The sequence below is a fragment of the Falco peregrinus genome, chromosome 3 (genome assembly GCF_023634155.1).
Source record: "Falco peregrinus isolate bFalPer1 chromosome 3, bFalPer1.pri, whole genome shotgun sequence".
In the NCBI taxonomy this organism is placed as follows: domain Eukaryota; kingdom Metazoa; phylum Chordata; class Aves; order Falconiformes; family Falconidae; genus Falco; species Falco peregrinus.
The window spans coordinates 109,025,174-109,040,193 of record NC_073723.1 but is presented as its reverse complement, the minus strand read 5'-3'; the positions used below and the strand labels follow the sequence as shown (position 1 = coordinate 109,040,193).

The following is a 15,020-nucleotide window of genomic DNA, read 5'->3' as shown; positions in this document are numbered from 1 at the left end:
CTCTGTATGGAGGAATATAATTGCCCATTAGCAATTCAGCAGAAATAGTTTTTCTGTGATGAGTAATCCTACAACAATGAAGCAAAGCATTTGTCAACAATCCGCCCATGATACCACAGTTTTAATTATCAGCCATCAGAGAATCTGGCTAGTTTACCAACACCCAGACTCCTCAAACCAAAACTGAAGGCCTCAGTCAGAAACTTGTTGCAGTTCAGGCACCGACTGTCAGACTGACCTACCCACGTTTTCCAGTCTGTTGTACAATTAGGAAAAAAAAATTGTGCAAATTAAAATGGAGGCTAGGACAGAAATTGCAAAGAAACTGGTTTAACTCTTTAAGGCGTTCAAATTTTTTTTTTTTCCTAGTATCAACAGTAGCTACAGAGGAAAACTCCCTTTTTCCCATGCCTGTTTTCCCTGCCAGCTTTTGTCTCGCCTATTTCCACTATCAGCTTTTCAGGGCAAAGCATCTGTCTGTTCTGAGCTCTCCATATAAAACTTTGCCCTGCGAGCATTTTGAATAGCTGTCACTGCAAAACAAAGAGGAAACAAGTCGGCAATAAACATTTTTTAGTTCATACACTGTCCTCATGCACAGACACACAAAAATGCTTAACCCTTCAGCTTCTTGCCAACTCATTCCTACCCCTTTCCCACACCATTACTCCCCCCCCCAAAAAAGAAAAAAAAATTGCATAGACCAATTATTTGAGCATTAAACTGGTCTTTTTATGAATTAAAATCTGTGATTTAAGAAAGACAGGGATGATGCTTTAAGGACTCCACTGCTATGTAGAATGACTGGGGAGCAAAAATAGGTCCGTGGGTCTAACCCTTAGTGAGAAGGAATGAAAGGCTGCCCACAACTAATGGTACCTGTATAGCTCATTACCAAGTATTATTTTAGTCTTTCTAAAAGATGAAATTTAAATCCATTTGGGAGATTAAGATGAAATTCGCTCCTACTCATGATGGAGCCATGCAGTGGGGGGCTGGAGGGCATTTAAGGGAAAACTAGCAGCCAACTGAAAAGGAAACTTGTGTCATGCTCTGAAAACGGCAGTGATCCCTAAACACCAGGCTGACAGGAGAGAGGTTTTTCTGCATAGTTAGAACTCTGCTTTTCTGCTTACATTTACTTTGAGATATTTTCATTTTACCTACATTCCCAACAGATCTGTTTTGCTTCCCTTCTCGTCCCTGCCCTGGGGTTTTCCCAAGTCAGAGCAAGAACCTCATTCTGTTGAGCCTCCCAGTTCCACAGTGACTGGGGATCAGTGGAGCAAGCTTGCTTGACCTGTACAGGTTTTAGTTCACTGTGTCTACACCTATGCAGGTCCCAAATGGCTCATTAGCACCTTCTCTCACTTCACCTTGTTTGAAACAAATGCTATAATACACTCGTCAGTTTTTCCTTGTGGAACAGGTACTTCTTGCCCTTTGCAGAACATCCAGGGATATCCTCATTGTCAGGGTGGGTAAATCTTTGTCATTCACTTTATACCATTAATAAGCTCAAACAGTTACAAACACTATGTGGCACATGTTGCTGTACAGCTTGGTGAGCTGGCAGGACCGTACATATGTCTTGGCTACTCTAATAATACCTATGGAACAAACCTATGAGTAAGGCAGCGCTCCAAGGAAGATCCCTCACCCTGCCTCTCTGTGAACTACCAGAGCTGTAATTTTGGTGTTATTTAAACAAGTCTCTACAGGACAACATCAAACACCCTAAGTGCATTTCCTTTTCTCTGCTGGGAAAGGAAGATTTACCACTAGTTCATAATGACAAGCGAGCGCACAGCTTCTGCCCCTGAAGTAACTGTGAGCCAGGTGTCACAACCTCCCTGCCCTTCTTCCACCCCTCTCCCCCTTTTCCCATTTTCCACCCAACTGTGCCCCAAGCAAATAATACATGAAGACTCAAGAAAAGCATGGCTCTGCTAACATGCGACCATTGTTATGAAGAAGCCTTAAAATCCTTCTCCAGGAGAAGACTGTTTTACTTTTTTTAATCTTTTTAAGTGGCAGTTCAGGATATAGTGCTGAACTGTGCAATTTGGAGACGTGCTTTCAACTGAAAATAACACACTGGTTGTTTCGGGTTTTTAAATAAAATATTCTGAGCACAGAAACACTGTGGACATTAAATAATATATTTCATGAGACCAAAATGATACAGCAGTGATCCCTGCTTTATGCACATTAACAAAACACCTCTTGCTCACACCTTTAGCCTGCTTCAGGTAGGAGGCCTAAATTGTTTTGAGAACAGGTAATGTTAGCATTGCTGAGTGACATGTTCTTGCCTGAGTACAGCTTAGGCTGACATGAGAAGGAGGAATTGTTATCCCATCTCCATCTAAAGGGAAAAGTATGAATTAGTTGCAGACCACAAGCAGGCAGAAACTCCTGCGCTTGAACAATAAATAGCAGACGAGCAATCTCGACTCTGTTCCTAGACTAGACATGCAACAAACAGCTCTTTTGCCACGGATGTCCACGGTAAAACATGCATTGGCACAAGTTTAAACCAATGTTAAAACCAAATCACCTTCTAACATTCCTCCCATAACAAGTTTTTAACACAGCACTGTCAGGAGATTCTGCCTCTTTCTGTGATTTCCCAAAGGAATTTGCAGTCGGATTCCTGCAAAGACAGCTCTCTGCTCCACCCACTGAGTAATTTCCCTTCGCTCTGAGTCAGTTGCAAGTTGGGAGGGTTAAATGAACAAAAAGACACCTGCCTCTAACACACAGTATATAACTTCTGGGTTTCTAACTGGAGGCAAATACTTTAGTGGGTGGAGCTGTGAATGAAGCCTGTGATGGCATCTCTTGGGCCTAAGTATTCCATATTTTGGACCATTTTAAACTCAATGGGTGGCACCTATTAATTCTTAATTAAGCCTAGAAATTCTTGCCTGGCAACAAATGAAAAAAAACAAGCTTACTTTGATGTACAGACTAGAGGCAAGGGATGAAGTTCTGTAGTTTATATATGTCCTTTGTGTCTATTTATGTACAAAAAAAGATCTTGAGAGCCAATGCGCTGTTGTTATACCAGCATAAAACACTACCGCTGATCCAAGCCCAGAGAAATCAACTTACATTATTTCAGAGTATTTTGGCTCACATCTTGCAATGTTAAAATACTAAGACTCTCAAACTGTCTACCCTGCAGACTCCCAGCACATCACACAGTGTGTTCTACCTTTAAATGAGCAAACTTGAATAATGGAGGCAGCCTAGCTGTGACAGTATGGAGCTCAGCATTGGGTGTCGTTATTCCTCTCCAAGCTAATCATCTTCTAACACTATAGAAAGTTCTGCATATTGTCAAAAAGAATCTCTCTGACACTTTACTGTAGGCTGTCTGACATCTTAGATGTAATATGTCTGACATCTTAGAAAATGCTGAGCTTCAAAGAGTTTCAAAGCAATTATCAAATTATTCCATTGAAACAATAACAGTCCCTGAAAGCACACAGGAAGGCAGACACACTTCTCTTCTGCAGGATTGATGTGAAAGTAGTTGTTGCTCTGAAAGATTATCAGAAAAATTGTTCTCTCTAAATGAAAAAGAAGAAAAATGACAATAGGACTCACCATCCTCATGCCCTTCTCTATTTCTCCGTCGATGTCTGTCTCGCCGGTGGCTAATAACTGACTCTGTTCCTGTCTCATTGTCCAGGCCATCCCGGCTGCTGGCAGCATTTGGGCTGTAGAGAACAAATAGGAAGAAACAGTGGAGTCATCTCTTCTTTTCTTTTTGATAAAAACGGTTGCAGTCATGTTGGTTTAAAAGCCAGAAAACTATCAAGCAGATTAGCTGCAGTCTTGCTGCAGCACTGCAAGCTCCCCCAGACTGCTCCGCTCACCCCAAAACCACCCGAAGGGTGAAGGCAGTTCAATATCAGCACTGTGAGACACAGTGCTATTTGCACAAGTAGTATCATCACGACATTGAAAAAGCTGCCACAAGACTGTTGCATGAAATTTCCATAGAAAAAAACCCCAGCCTACTGGTAGGCTAACACCAGCTAAGAAAAGGATGATTTTAGCACATGCTGAGATGACAACTACCTACGAGACAGCTTTAGCTGCTAACGCACTGGCAAAGGACATGGGATTTCAGCACAGTCCTATCGTGACAGCTTTAATGTCACAAATTTGCACCAGACCTGCCTAACACAAGACCAGGCGGATAACACTGGTTTTTGGAAGAACAACACTTGTTGACCCTAACACCCATCGTGGCCTCCAAAACACCCCAAGTTCCTACGCATCTCCCAAACTCTCCCACGTTCATTCTGAAGAACACAGATCCAAGCCATAAATACAAGTACGTATATGCTCCTCTAGTAACGCCAGCGGATGACCTGCTTTATCAGGGACTTATTCTCAAGCCTGGGAATTGAGCTGCCTTTGCTACAATATCCCAATACAAAATTTCCTTTTTTTTTTTTTTTAAACTAAACCCAGTGTTTCAGCTCACTTCCTTAAGTGCTTGTTCACCCTGAACAGGTTTATTTTCCTGACAATAACAGGCAGCATGCTGACAGCCAAAGAGCAGAAGCTACAGCTCACCGTGGCCACTTTTGACACAGAGTGCTGACCTTGAAGGTTGAAGTCTTGCAAATCACAGTAAAGCTCAAAATAATTAAGCGCCTATCTGTGAAATGTGCAAATAGACCCAAGGTCCTTTCCTCATGTTCTCAACTGAAAGCTACACAGATATGCCAGCACCATACGAATCCAGTAAATCCCAGTGAAGAACCACTATGAGCAAGGAAGCTTTGGGCAAAAAGCAGAAAGATCTTAACGATGATCTCAGTGGCCAGATTCCTTCCGCTTTGCTTTTGCAAGGGGTTTACTGAGAGTCACTTTCTCACCACTACAATTAGCCAGAACAAAACGTTTTGAAGAGGCAGCAGAGAATTTGCGTGGGTTAGGGCCACTTTCTGGGATGAATCTAAATAAACAGCAATGACAGCTCCATACTCTTGAACTTCCAAGCATCAAGGAAGGACCCAGTTCATACAAACCAGTCTGGCTTTCACTTCTAACTCCAATAGACAAGCCAAGTCGGATAACCAAGAGCAGTGGTGAATATATATGACTGCTTATTTGCAGCCATCTGTTTCAAGATCTCTGCTGAAGGAAAAAAAAAATATATCAGTCATGTTAAAGCAGAGTTGGCTGGAGCAAAGGGGAAGATGGAGATGCTCTTTTTCCCCCTGCTGAACAGAACTAGCTTAGCTATTTAGTTTTCCCCTCAGGCTCAATCTGTTTTATGTTTCTCTGCTATTCTTACATTTAATAAGCTCCCTTGAAGTGCTCACATGGAAGGAAATAAGAAAAGCCTCTTGCAGTGCTGGCAAAGGCCATAGCTCATTTTAATGGACTAAATTGTGGAAACTGATCTAAAGCTCCTGAAAATAGAATAGTGCATGATCTGCTGCGGGCTAATGCTCTGTGGTGAAAGATTTCCCTTCGAAAGTTACTGGTCATAACCTTTCTCTCTGTCCCATAAATACCACCCGCTTAAAAAGGAGCCCAAATTCACATCTGCCCTTTGCACCTGCTACTTATGCCTGACATATCCTACTTATGCACAGCGAGTGCATAATGGCCATCATTATACTTACACCAAAGCATGAGAGTCATTCATTTATTTCTCCTAGAATTCCAGGAGGCCAGAGTACACTGCCATGCACATTTTACGTGGGGAATTAAACTACCAACAATCTAACCAAGTGGCGCCACGGGCTTCTGTGGAAGTTGGACCCAGTGCTGGTATATGTGTAAGCGCATCTGGATAGCGTTACCTTTACGAGGGCTGCTGAAAAGGCGTCCGCACACGCACGCACTTTCTTTGCCTTAATGAAATGTACAGACATGCCCAGCACACGAATTGGGAAATCGAGGTTGTTATTCAAGAAAACATTTGACCGCACATTTGAAGCCACCAAAATGCAAGCAGGGATGTAAGTGTTGTCACGAGCCACGTTCGCATTTCTTGTTCGAGTCCAGCACAACTGAAAAGGGACGGAGGGTGACAGTCTCCGAAGGTCACCCTGCGAGGCTCCCAGACATCTCAGCAGCACCATCTAGTGAACACTAGTGACATACTAGTGAACGCTGACACTTCCCACTGCTAAATCGCTTCCAAGGCTAGATCTGCCCCCAAAGGTGGCTTACGCCCTAACAAAGGGTGCAAAAGGAACCTCAGAGCTGGCTCCTCTCCCCTCTCATTGCTGAGCCAATTCAATTCCGTTCCATTTTTAGTGCACGTACCCAAGAGCTGTGTAAGAAAGGTAGCTCAGGGGTCACCATGCTCAACTCACTCCTGCACCTCCACCACCTGACCCGGAGCAGCCTCACCCATTCGCATGAACGTGGATTTGGCAACCACTACACAGAAGCAGCGGAGCATGAAATACAGGATGAACTTCAGAACCCTCCTTAGGGAGGAGAAAAAGTAAATTTTCTTTGGATTTAATCAGTAATGAAGCAAACTATCAATGCTGTCAGGCAGCTAGTTGAGATTACCACTTCATCTCTGATAAGGATCTCATTCCCTTGGATGGTATTGCCTGCTGACCTGTCCGCTTCATCTCTTCTGTTCTTTGTTGTCCAGCAACACCTCTGTTTGTACAATTATACAACACCTAGCTCATTTGGGGCCTCCTACGTAAATAAGGCCTCAATCAACACTGAGGAAGGAAGACAGGACAGGACACATCTCTGGTAGTTTGAATAGCATCTAAAAAAAAAAAAAAAAAAAGCTCTGGGATTTAGGAGCAAAGAATCTAAGTCACACAAGGGGAGGTGACAGGTGAGTATCAGCAATATTGAAGTTACAGTTGCGAAAGTTACAGGGTTGCACGGCTGAGCTCTTTAAATGGAAATACTATTCAAGGAGACAGTATGCAGAAATGGCACTGAACTCAATACTGCAATCACCGTGCCAAAATCCCAAGAAACATAATTTTTAAAAATTGCTGGAGAACCGTAAGTGATCAGAAGAAAATACAGTCATGATTCAAGTTCTGAAAGCCACGCCTTACAGTGAAAGACTTGAGCAGCTCAACTTACTTTGTTTATCCAAGAAAAACAATTTCAAAACATGGCACATTCTTTATCGCTTGAAATCTTTAAACCTAAAGTGGGTGTGTTTTAAAGCGAAATTCTAATAGTGAAACAGAATTAAGGGCTTCATGCATAATAACTGAGTGTGATACTCTGCCCTGTGTTATGGAAATAAACTTAGGTCATCATAAGGCTCTCCTCTGAATTGAAAAAATAAACCACATCAGCCAAGAACACGGCAAAACGTTAAGACAATCAATTGTGACAATAAGAATCAACAAAGGTATTAAGGGAGAACAAGTTTTAGTCCAGAAGACTAAAGCCCCACAAGCCACATTCGCTACTGCAATTTAAAACAAGAAAGAAAAAAAGGCTCAGGGGAGAGAGAAAGGAGGAAGGTGGTTTACCTAGGAATGAGAACACAGGCCACAAGGCACGACCTCCTGTGTTGCTACTCCTGACTCAGCATGACCTGCATAAATTACTTCACCCCTTTGAGGATTCCCACATTTGCTTTGTAACATGAAGATATTATCACTTGCAGCACTGTGCTGACTGACAGCAGGAAGATACAGACAACATTTTTGGAATACCATGGAAGGCAGCCGGTGCATCAGCAGAGCACAGCTTAAATCTCATCATCTGAGTACACACAGTTATCAGCAGCAAGTGGTTCCACAAACACAGACTTGTGCCTAACTTACAATGTAATGATTTTTATTTAAATACAGTTCGATCCCGCAGCTATGACGTGTAGGTATAGGTCAGGAAGACAATGCACTGGTTGGATTTGCAGGCCATGTGGCTGCACTCATACCGGCCTCTCCAGTCACCAGAAAGCAATTCCCGAACGCAGGAGGGCAGTAAAGCCTTTGCAAGAAGACAGTGTCAGGCAGGTTAGCACTTTTCAAGATTTCTTGCCCCCTCTCAAAGGTATTTACCTGTAAAAGACTCATTCACCACACTAAGGGCTCTTCCAGGCAATAGCTATCCCAGAAAGCAATGGAAACACACAACACCAGGCAAATCAAGACCAGGTTTCCTTCTCCAGACATAAACCAAGATCACACCTAGAACCAGCTCCTGCTTTAAATCCTCCTTGTGTATGTTCAGAGGGCCTCCCTGAAAACGAAGGTGTCCTAAGGATATACATTGGCCCTGCGCATGTAAAGGGCAATAACAAGGCTACCATTAAATCAGATGATCCCCAGCCTGGCTCCACGCAGTTCAAGCTGCCAGCCTGTGGATGCACGTGGAGGAGGCATTCTTCCTGATGTAAATTTTTTCTCTTGATACCAGTGCTCTGCTGGCTCTGCATGCTACGTCATCAAATAGTAATAAAAAGTTGTCATCTGTACTCCATGAAAAGAATTTTTGTCTCCCTTGCTAATTAAGTCTCCACAGTGGGTTTCAAAATGAGATACATAGGATACATATTTCATCCTAACAATGACAGGGTTTTTTTTCTTCCCATTCCCCTTTTAATTCTTCAGTTCTAATAAGTATATAATTTTTCTAACTATTAGAATAAACAGCTGGTTTGCAGCAGCAGGGAGAAATGCGGGGAAGAAATGGACAAGAATAGCATTTTCTGGTTTAAAATAATAATAAAAAAAGACAACTTGTTCTTACTGGAATGATGGAGGCCGGGAGTCTCCGATGCCGCCTGTTCTCTCAATGGGTGGCGGAAGGTCTGTGTGGCTCTCGGTGCACTGGGAGCCTGTGTCAGAGTGGGAGCTTTCAGCCAGGACCAGCTGTCAACAGAAAGAAGAGAATTGCATACACTTGTAAAGGTTTCTCCACTCTGACATAAGGTGTTCAGCCACTGCTTTGCTAAATATTCGGTGAGATCTAAGGGAAACCAGAGGAAAGGAAGCGCTTAGTGTCTAGTTGCATGGATTCCTGCCAAACTTTCATAAAATCAGGTTACATTCAATCTCAGCATGAAAACATCCTCAGCTAGGATACGCACAAAATCCTGCAAGCACCACAATTTTTTTCTCATCTAAGAATGAACAAGCAAAGCACACCAGACAGGGAGTGCACTTTTTCTTGTGACTTGCCATTACAGCACTCTTGGAGTTGCCCAAGCGTGCAAGTTGTCAGCATTCCTTGCAAAACGCACGCACATTTAAGACTGCGCTCTCCGCCTGGTTTTGCCGTGACAAAACCAAAAAGCAAAAGCTGAAACTTGACCATATGACGGCCCAAACATGGTATAACTTCTTATAAAAAGACCTTCAGAACCCCTAAAAATTCACAACTTAGTCTGGACCCATCACCAAAATCTCAAGAGTTGCCACCCTCTCTATTAAGAGTCTGAATTAAAACCAAAATTCACCGAATCTCAACAGCCATATACTTTAGGAGGAGGACCAGGATCCTGATGTTCATCATACTTTTGTCTTCTGTGCCTGTTTTGTCTCTTAATGTTTCCTTAAGGCTAAGCTGCAGATAGGAAAAGTTATTTTCCAATTGTGCCATGAAAACAAGGACATTGCGTGCACCCTTCTGTAACTCGTAATGACCTGAGAACTACACTTCTATAAAACGACACAGCTGTAACCATCACCTTCAAAACTCCTCTGACACTGACATTTACATTCACAGAAGGTGAAGGTGCCTGGGAACCTGCCAGCCAGGGCAGAAGGGTGCTGCAGAGCACCCAACACACAGCACCCACGTGGGAAGAGGTAACTGAAGACAGGCTGCAACACCCAGTCCCCTCAGTACAAACAACAAGCATCTACATACAGTTTGGGAATTATTATATATTCCAGTCCCATTACAAGGCAGGGTGTAAATTCTTCATTTACTAATGCCAGCACATATTTCTATTTCCCATTAACATCCTCAATCATTAATAGGGATGCTCCTGGATAATGGATCACAGGCACGGTCATGGCACACAAGAAGCTTACTGTACTCAATTTTACTTCCAATAAATTCAGGACAGAAAGACCATCTTCATTTAGTATGCCTAGCATGACATCTTTAATCAGCAGATAAACAGGAGAAAGAAGAATGAGTCTCTCTTCCCACCCTCACCCTCCTGGTTTGTAGCTCGTTGTAATATACTGATTGACAGAGGATCTACCATTTAACTATGATCTGATTCTGTCCACTTATCTACCAGGCTGGTATCAATTTTCTGTATTAAGAATTAAAAAAAAATAATAATAAATAAGACAGAGATGCTCTGTGTTAAAGAATCCTTCTGTACACCTAGGTGAAACTGGTTTTCCACATTATTTTTTTTTTAAAATCTTAGTGCTGGAAGAAGCTCTTGGTTGAAGTCTACACCCAGGAACCAGAGTGGGTCTCTTCTCTAATACTAATTCAGTAAATCTTTTATAAGAAAATTGGCACTTCTGCCTCAGTTTCCTAACCCAGAAAGGAAGGATACTACCAATTTTGCACAACCGAGTTAAGATAATTAACATGCCTAAATGCAATATAAATCCTAGGATAGAAGAACCATACACACTGGGTAAAGCATCACTACAGAAAAACAAACAACGTGCGCTGATCCAAGATTCTTTTTCATTTGATTCCTAATTAGCGGTTCCAGTTCTAATTCAACTTCACCTGCTAGATTATGTGGTTATTTTTTATTAAAAAGCGTAACAGTGGAGAAAGAGATTCCAGTCCTCTACTACTCAAATCAGGAAGGCAGATGACTAAGGTGCGAGGTTTTGTTGCCCAAGATGAAAATAGAATCCCATCAACTGAAAGACTTGGTTAGTATTTTAAATGACCACATAAAATTACCCTCCCGTTAAGCTGGGCATCTGATCTGGATGAACCCCCCCAAGGCCTGTGGGCACTTCAGACAAGCAAGATGAAGGAAAAGGCAGGGAGGCAGCACTGCCGACACCACTCCACTTGCTCAGCCTCACACAGGAGGTCGAGAGCAGCCTTGAAAGTCAGTTCAGATCTTGCACACCCTCACCTAGTTCCATGCTTCCCTTACTGTATTTGCAATGTTTTTGCAAGAAGGGGAAAAAAAAAAAAACTGCCTAACCAGAAAGGAAGCTAAAACAGACTCATGTATTTCAACAGCCCACTGACCACACACAGCACTCTCTGGCCAGTACCAACAGAAGTTAGACTATAGTGACCTAGAGGTGAAAAGGTTTATATCCTATTACCAATCCCCTAAGCCACCTAATCACTTTACTGTGTCCCTTTTAACAACATAGTTATAAGGTCTTTAATTAAATAAATGCTCAAATATAGATTATATATAAAGATTATTACCTTTCAGAGCACCTTAAAGAGGCAACAAGGTCTCAGCTTCCCTCTATTTTTAGCTGTAGAAGAACTAGCCCTATATAAGAGATTCCACTATAACTGGTTAATTTATCAAGGGCTAATTCTAATATAATCATCAGACAGATGCTAAAGAAGCGGATGGAGAAGGAGAGGAGGGGACTGGCATTCAGGATGCAGCATGTTACTCCTAAGAGCATGTATCATAAATATGAGAAGGCAAACACACATAGACTGTCAAAAAGGAACTGCCTGAAGACAAAACAGTTCTCCAGCACCCCATGGAGTCAGCTGCGTTATTCAAACTCTTATCACCAAAGCAAGAGCAACAGAGGAAACACTGAAGGGAAAAATAACATGAGCTTTCCTAATAACTTGATAATTAAGGTTTCTTTCTTTCAGGTAGGGAAGTTAATGGGCGATGTTTAGAAAGCCTGTTGGCATGATGGGGATGCAAGAATGTCTCTGAGTCTGGCTCATCCCCTGAGGATCCTCTGTGCAAGTGCTTTCACTAACAAAAATCAAACCAAGGGATAAAAAGAAGGAAAAAGAATGAAAGGAAAAAAAAGAACAAAAGGATAAAGAAGAAACTGGGTGCAGGCAAGACCTATACATCCCCTCACCCTTCACATCCTAAATTATATCAAACTAAGCAAACAAGCACCTGGCCTGAGTTACCTGAAAACAGGAAAACATGTTCCTCCTTCAAGCCTTTCTGCTGAGCAACACCTGTCTCAAAGATGAGCTTGATGCGAAAAGAGAGATGAGCCAACAAGACAAATCCTTTCCATATTTCAGGATATTTGTTCTTTAGTATTTCCCTGCTCTGGAGGAAGAAGTTTTGGCGATGCAGAACCCATTATGAAGGCAAACCCACCAAACTGATCATCTCGGGAGCGCTGCTGAGCAGAAGCAAAATTCACTGCAGCAAAGCAAGTCCTTTGTGAATGTTGCCCCTGGGCTGTGATTTCCTGAAGGATAAAGCACTGGGTCCCCACTTCTTCTTGGCCTTCAGTGGGATCAGAGTCACAAACAGCCTCAGACTATGCCATTACCATTATAAAGGGAAGAGAGCTGCAGAAATTACCCACGCTCATCTTTCAGCTGCATTCAGGAAATAGACTGCTTTAAACCTCAACCAGTTCACTACCAGACATAGTGAACTGGAGATACATGCCAATTTGAGAAAAAATAGTAGCAATATCTCCTGTTTCCAAGCAGCTCGTTAATGCTAGATGAAGGTCTTTCAGATTTCAAGTAGTAACTCATAAGCACAACAGCCGTGATGATGCAGTGGCCAGTGCAGAACTTCTCATGTTCACCTTCCCTATTAAGATCTGCTACTCGCAGCCTGGCTGAGGCGTTTCCACCCAAAGTACATTTATTGTAATTCAGACACATCCTCTGGGGTGAAATCTTGCCCCTGAGGAATAATAATAAACAAATAAACAAACGAACCCAATAGCCTAACAGTTTAAATATGTTGCCTCATGTGATCTTACTCTTATGAGAAGCAGGACATGGGAGCTCCTGCAAGAGGACCTGATTTCAGGGATTTAAGTGAAAGAACTTGAAGCAATTATGTTCTTCAGACACAGATTGTCCAGACCTCTGTCTGGTTACAAATGGAGCGCCCGCCCTTCATCAAAGCTTTTATTCTTGACTTACAGATCTCTATGCTCATGAGCACTAAAAAACACAAATGGATGGCTGCAGACCAAATTAACAAAAACACCCCAAAAGAGCATTATAAAAACATTGGTTGTGCTAGAAAAGAAAAACTGGAGGAGAAGATGGCACATGCAGCGAGATGAAGGCCGCGCTGTCTAGCTGATTTTCCAAAGGATTGGACAGGTATGGAATACTGGGGTCAGGGGGAGCTGTAGTGAGTTAGCAGCCCCACTTCTTTCCAGACACCTCACATAACACCTTGATTTGATGAAGGTTTGGCTGTGACTGCCTAAGAGGAAGAATTCTAGGGGGGTGTACGCTTGTTGACAGAATTCACATGTCAGTGCCCTGGCTTCATGTGTGGGCATACAGAATCGCTGCTCCCTGCTTTGCCATGCCAGCTAGGAGTTCCTCATTTCTTCCAATGACGAGGAACACTCTGTAAATCATTAAGCATTTTATCAGCTTTAAGATAAATTGTGTCCTTTCCATTGACAAGCTACGGTAGGAATAGAACGCTCCAATCTTATATCACTTTGAATGGAGAAGACAATGCTCTACTGGACTGCTGCATTATAGACTTCTCACTGTGCTTCTGGGAGAAAAGCAGCGTTAACCCCAGCCTCCTGGCCAGAAGCCAGCCCTGATAATTATATTTCACCCATCGGGCTTTCGCTGCAGTTTTCACTGGCAGTTAGCATTTTAATCCACTTCTTTATTTGCACTGTGTTGGTACTGTGTGCTGCTCAAGAGCGTGCCTGCGGGCTGTAAAGTCCCACCCCAAAGGACTGCATTTCCATGTGAAACGGGGATGTCTTCCGTGTGGCGCACATGGAGGAAGTTAATAAAGAAGTATGGAACTAATTGCAACTGTTGATTCAGTTCATTCCATCCTACTGAACGCTGTTTGTTTTTTCAGCTGAGATCCTACCGTCACACTCGCTACTAAATCTTTTCCAGGAAATGGAGAAAGCGTATCATCCCTGGCAGGTTAGCTAAGGATCTCATGTTCTTCAGATATCCCCAGCGATTCCCACACAGCCACTTCCAATCCATAACTGTACATGCAACGGCGTGCTGTGCAAGTTGGCTACTCTACACTGGGCTACCAAAACACGCAGCCTACTCCTGCTGACAAAAAGCGCCTCTTTCCTTCCGTGCTAGAGAAGGCTACCCAGGCACTGCTAGGCATCTGCTAAAAAACCGTTATCTTGGAACTCACTTGCAAAAATGAAGTGTTCAGTTCTCCGTCTGCGTCAACACTGCCCACTTCAGCAACACTCCCCATCTCAAGTCCTAGTACCTGCACAAAAGCCAACTACACACCAGCTCCTTCTGCATGTTGTAAGCAAATCCAAGTGATGGAAGAGCAATTAGCAGGAAGATGGCTGAGCTCTCAAATGCAAGCAAATGAGGGTAGGTCTCTTCTCCCAGATAATGAGCAACAGGACAAGAGGAAACAGCCTCAAGTTGTGCCTGGGGGGGCAGGGGTTAGATGGGATAAGAGGAAAAATGTCTTTGCTGAAAGGGTGATGAAGCCTTGGCACAGGCTGCCCAGGGAGGTGGTGGAGTCACCATCCCTGGAGGTGTCTAAAAACCACATGGATGCGGCGCTCAGGGACATGGTTTAGAGGTGGGCTTGGCAGTACTGGGGTTAATGGTTGGACTTTGTGATCTCCAAGATCTTTTCCCACCTAAATGATTCTGTGAGTGGCTCAAAACACCAGCACCCCAGCCAGAGCCAAACAGTGACACCAGGCCAGTGAATGCTTCCAGTGCCAGGAGAGCTCATTTTCTTCCCATTATTGCTACCAGTCTTCAGTGAGTCATTGGATCAATTGCTTCACCTCTCTATAGCTCAATTTCCCTTTTTCTCCTCTCCATCACATTTGCTTCTGCTTTTCACTTAATTACAGCAAGGACTGCCCTTCATAGCACTCAGCAGACATCTCCAGCTCAGGCATTACACCAGCTCA

The 15,020-nt window shown here is 43.1% G+C and overlaps 1 protein-coding gene across 3 annotated transcripts in view; it reads right to left on the bottom strand.

Moving 5' to 3' along the window:
* DVL1 (dishevelled segment polarity protein 1) overlaps window positions 1-15,020 on the bottom strand; it is a 104,686-nt gene that overhangs the window by 41,866 nt on the left and 47,800 nt on the right. For all 3 annotated transcript variants that reach the window (XM_055800685.1, XM_055800686.1, XM_055800687.1), the window contains exons 3-4: window positions 8,734-8,855; window positions 3,616-3,728 (exon numbers count right to left, since the gene is read on the bottom strand). In XM_055800685.1, coding sequence (XP_055656660.1) covers window positions 3,616-3,728; window positions 8,734-8,855 — 235 coding nt within the window. The remainder of the gene's footprint in view (window positions 1-3,615; window positions 3,729-8,733; window positions 8,856-15,020) is intronic.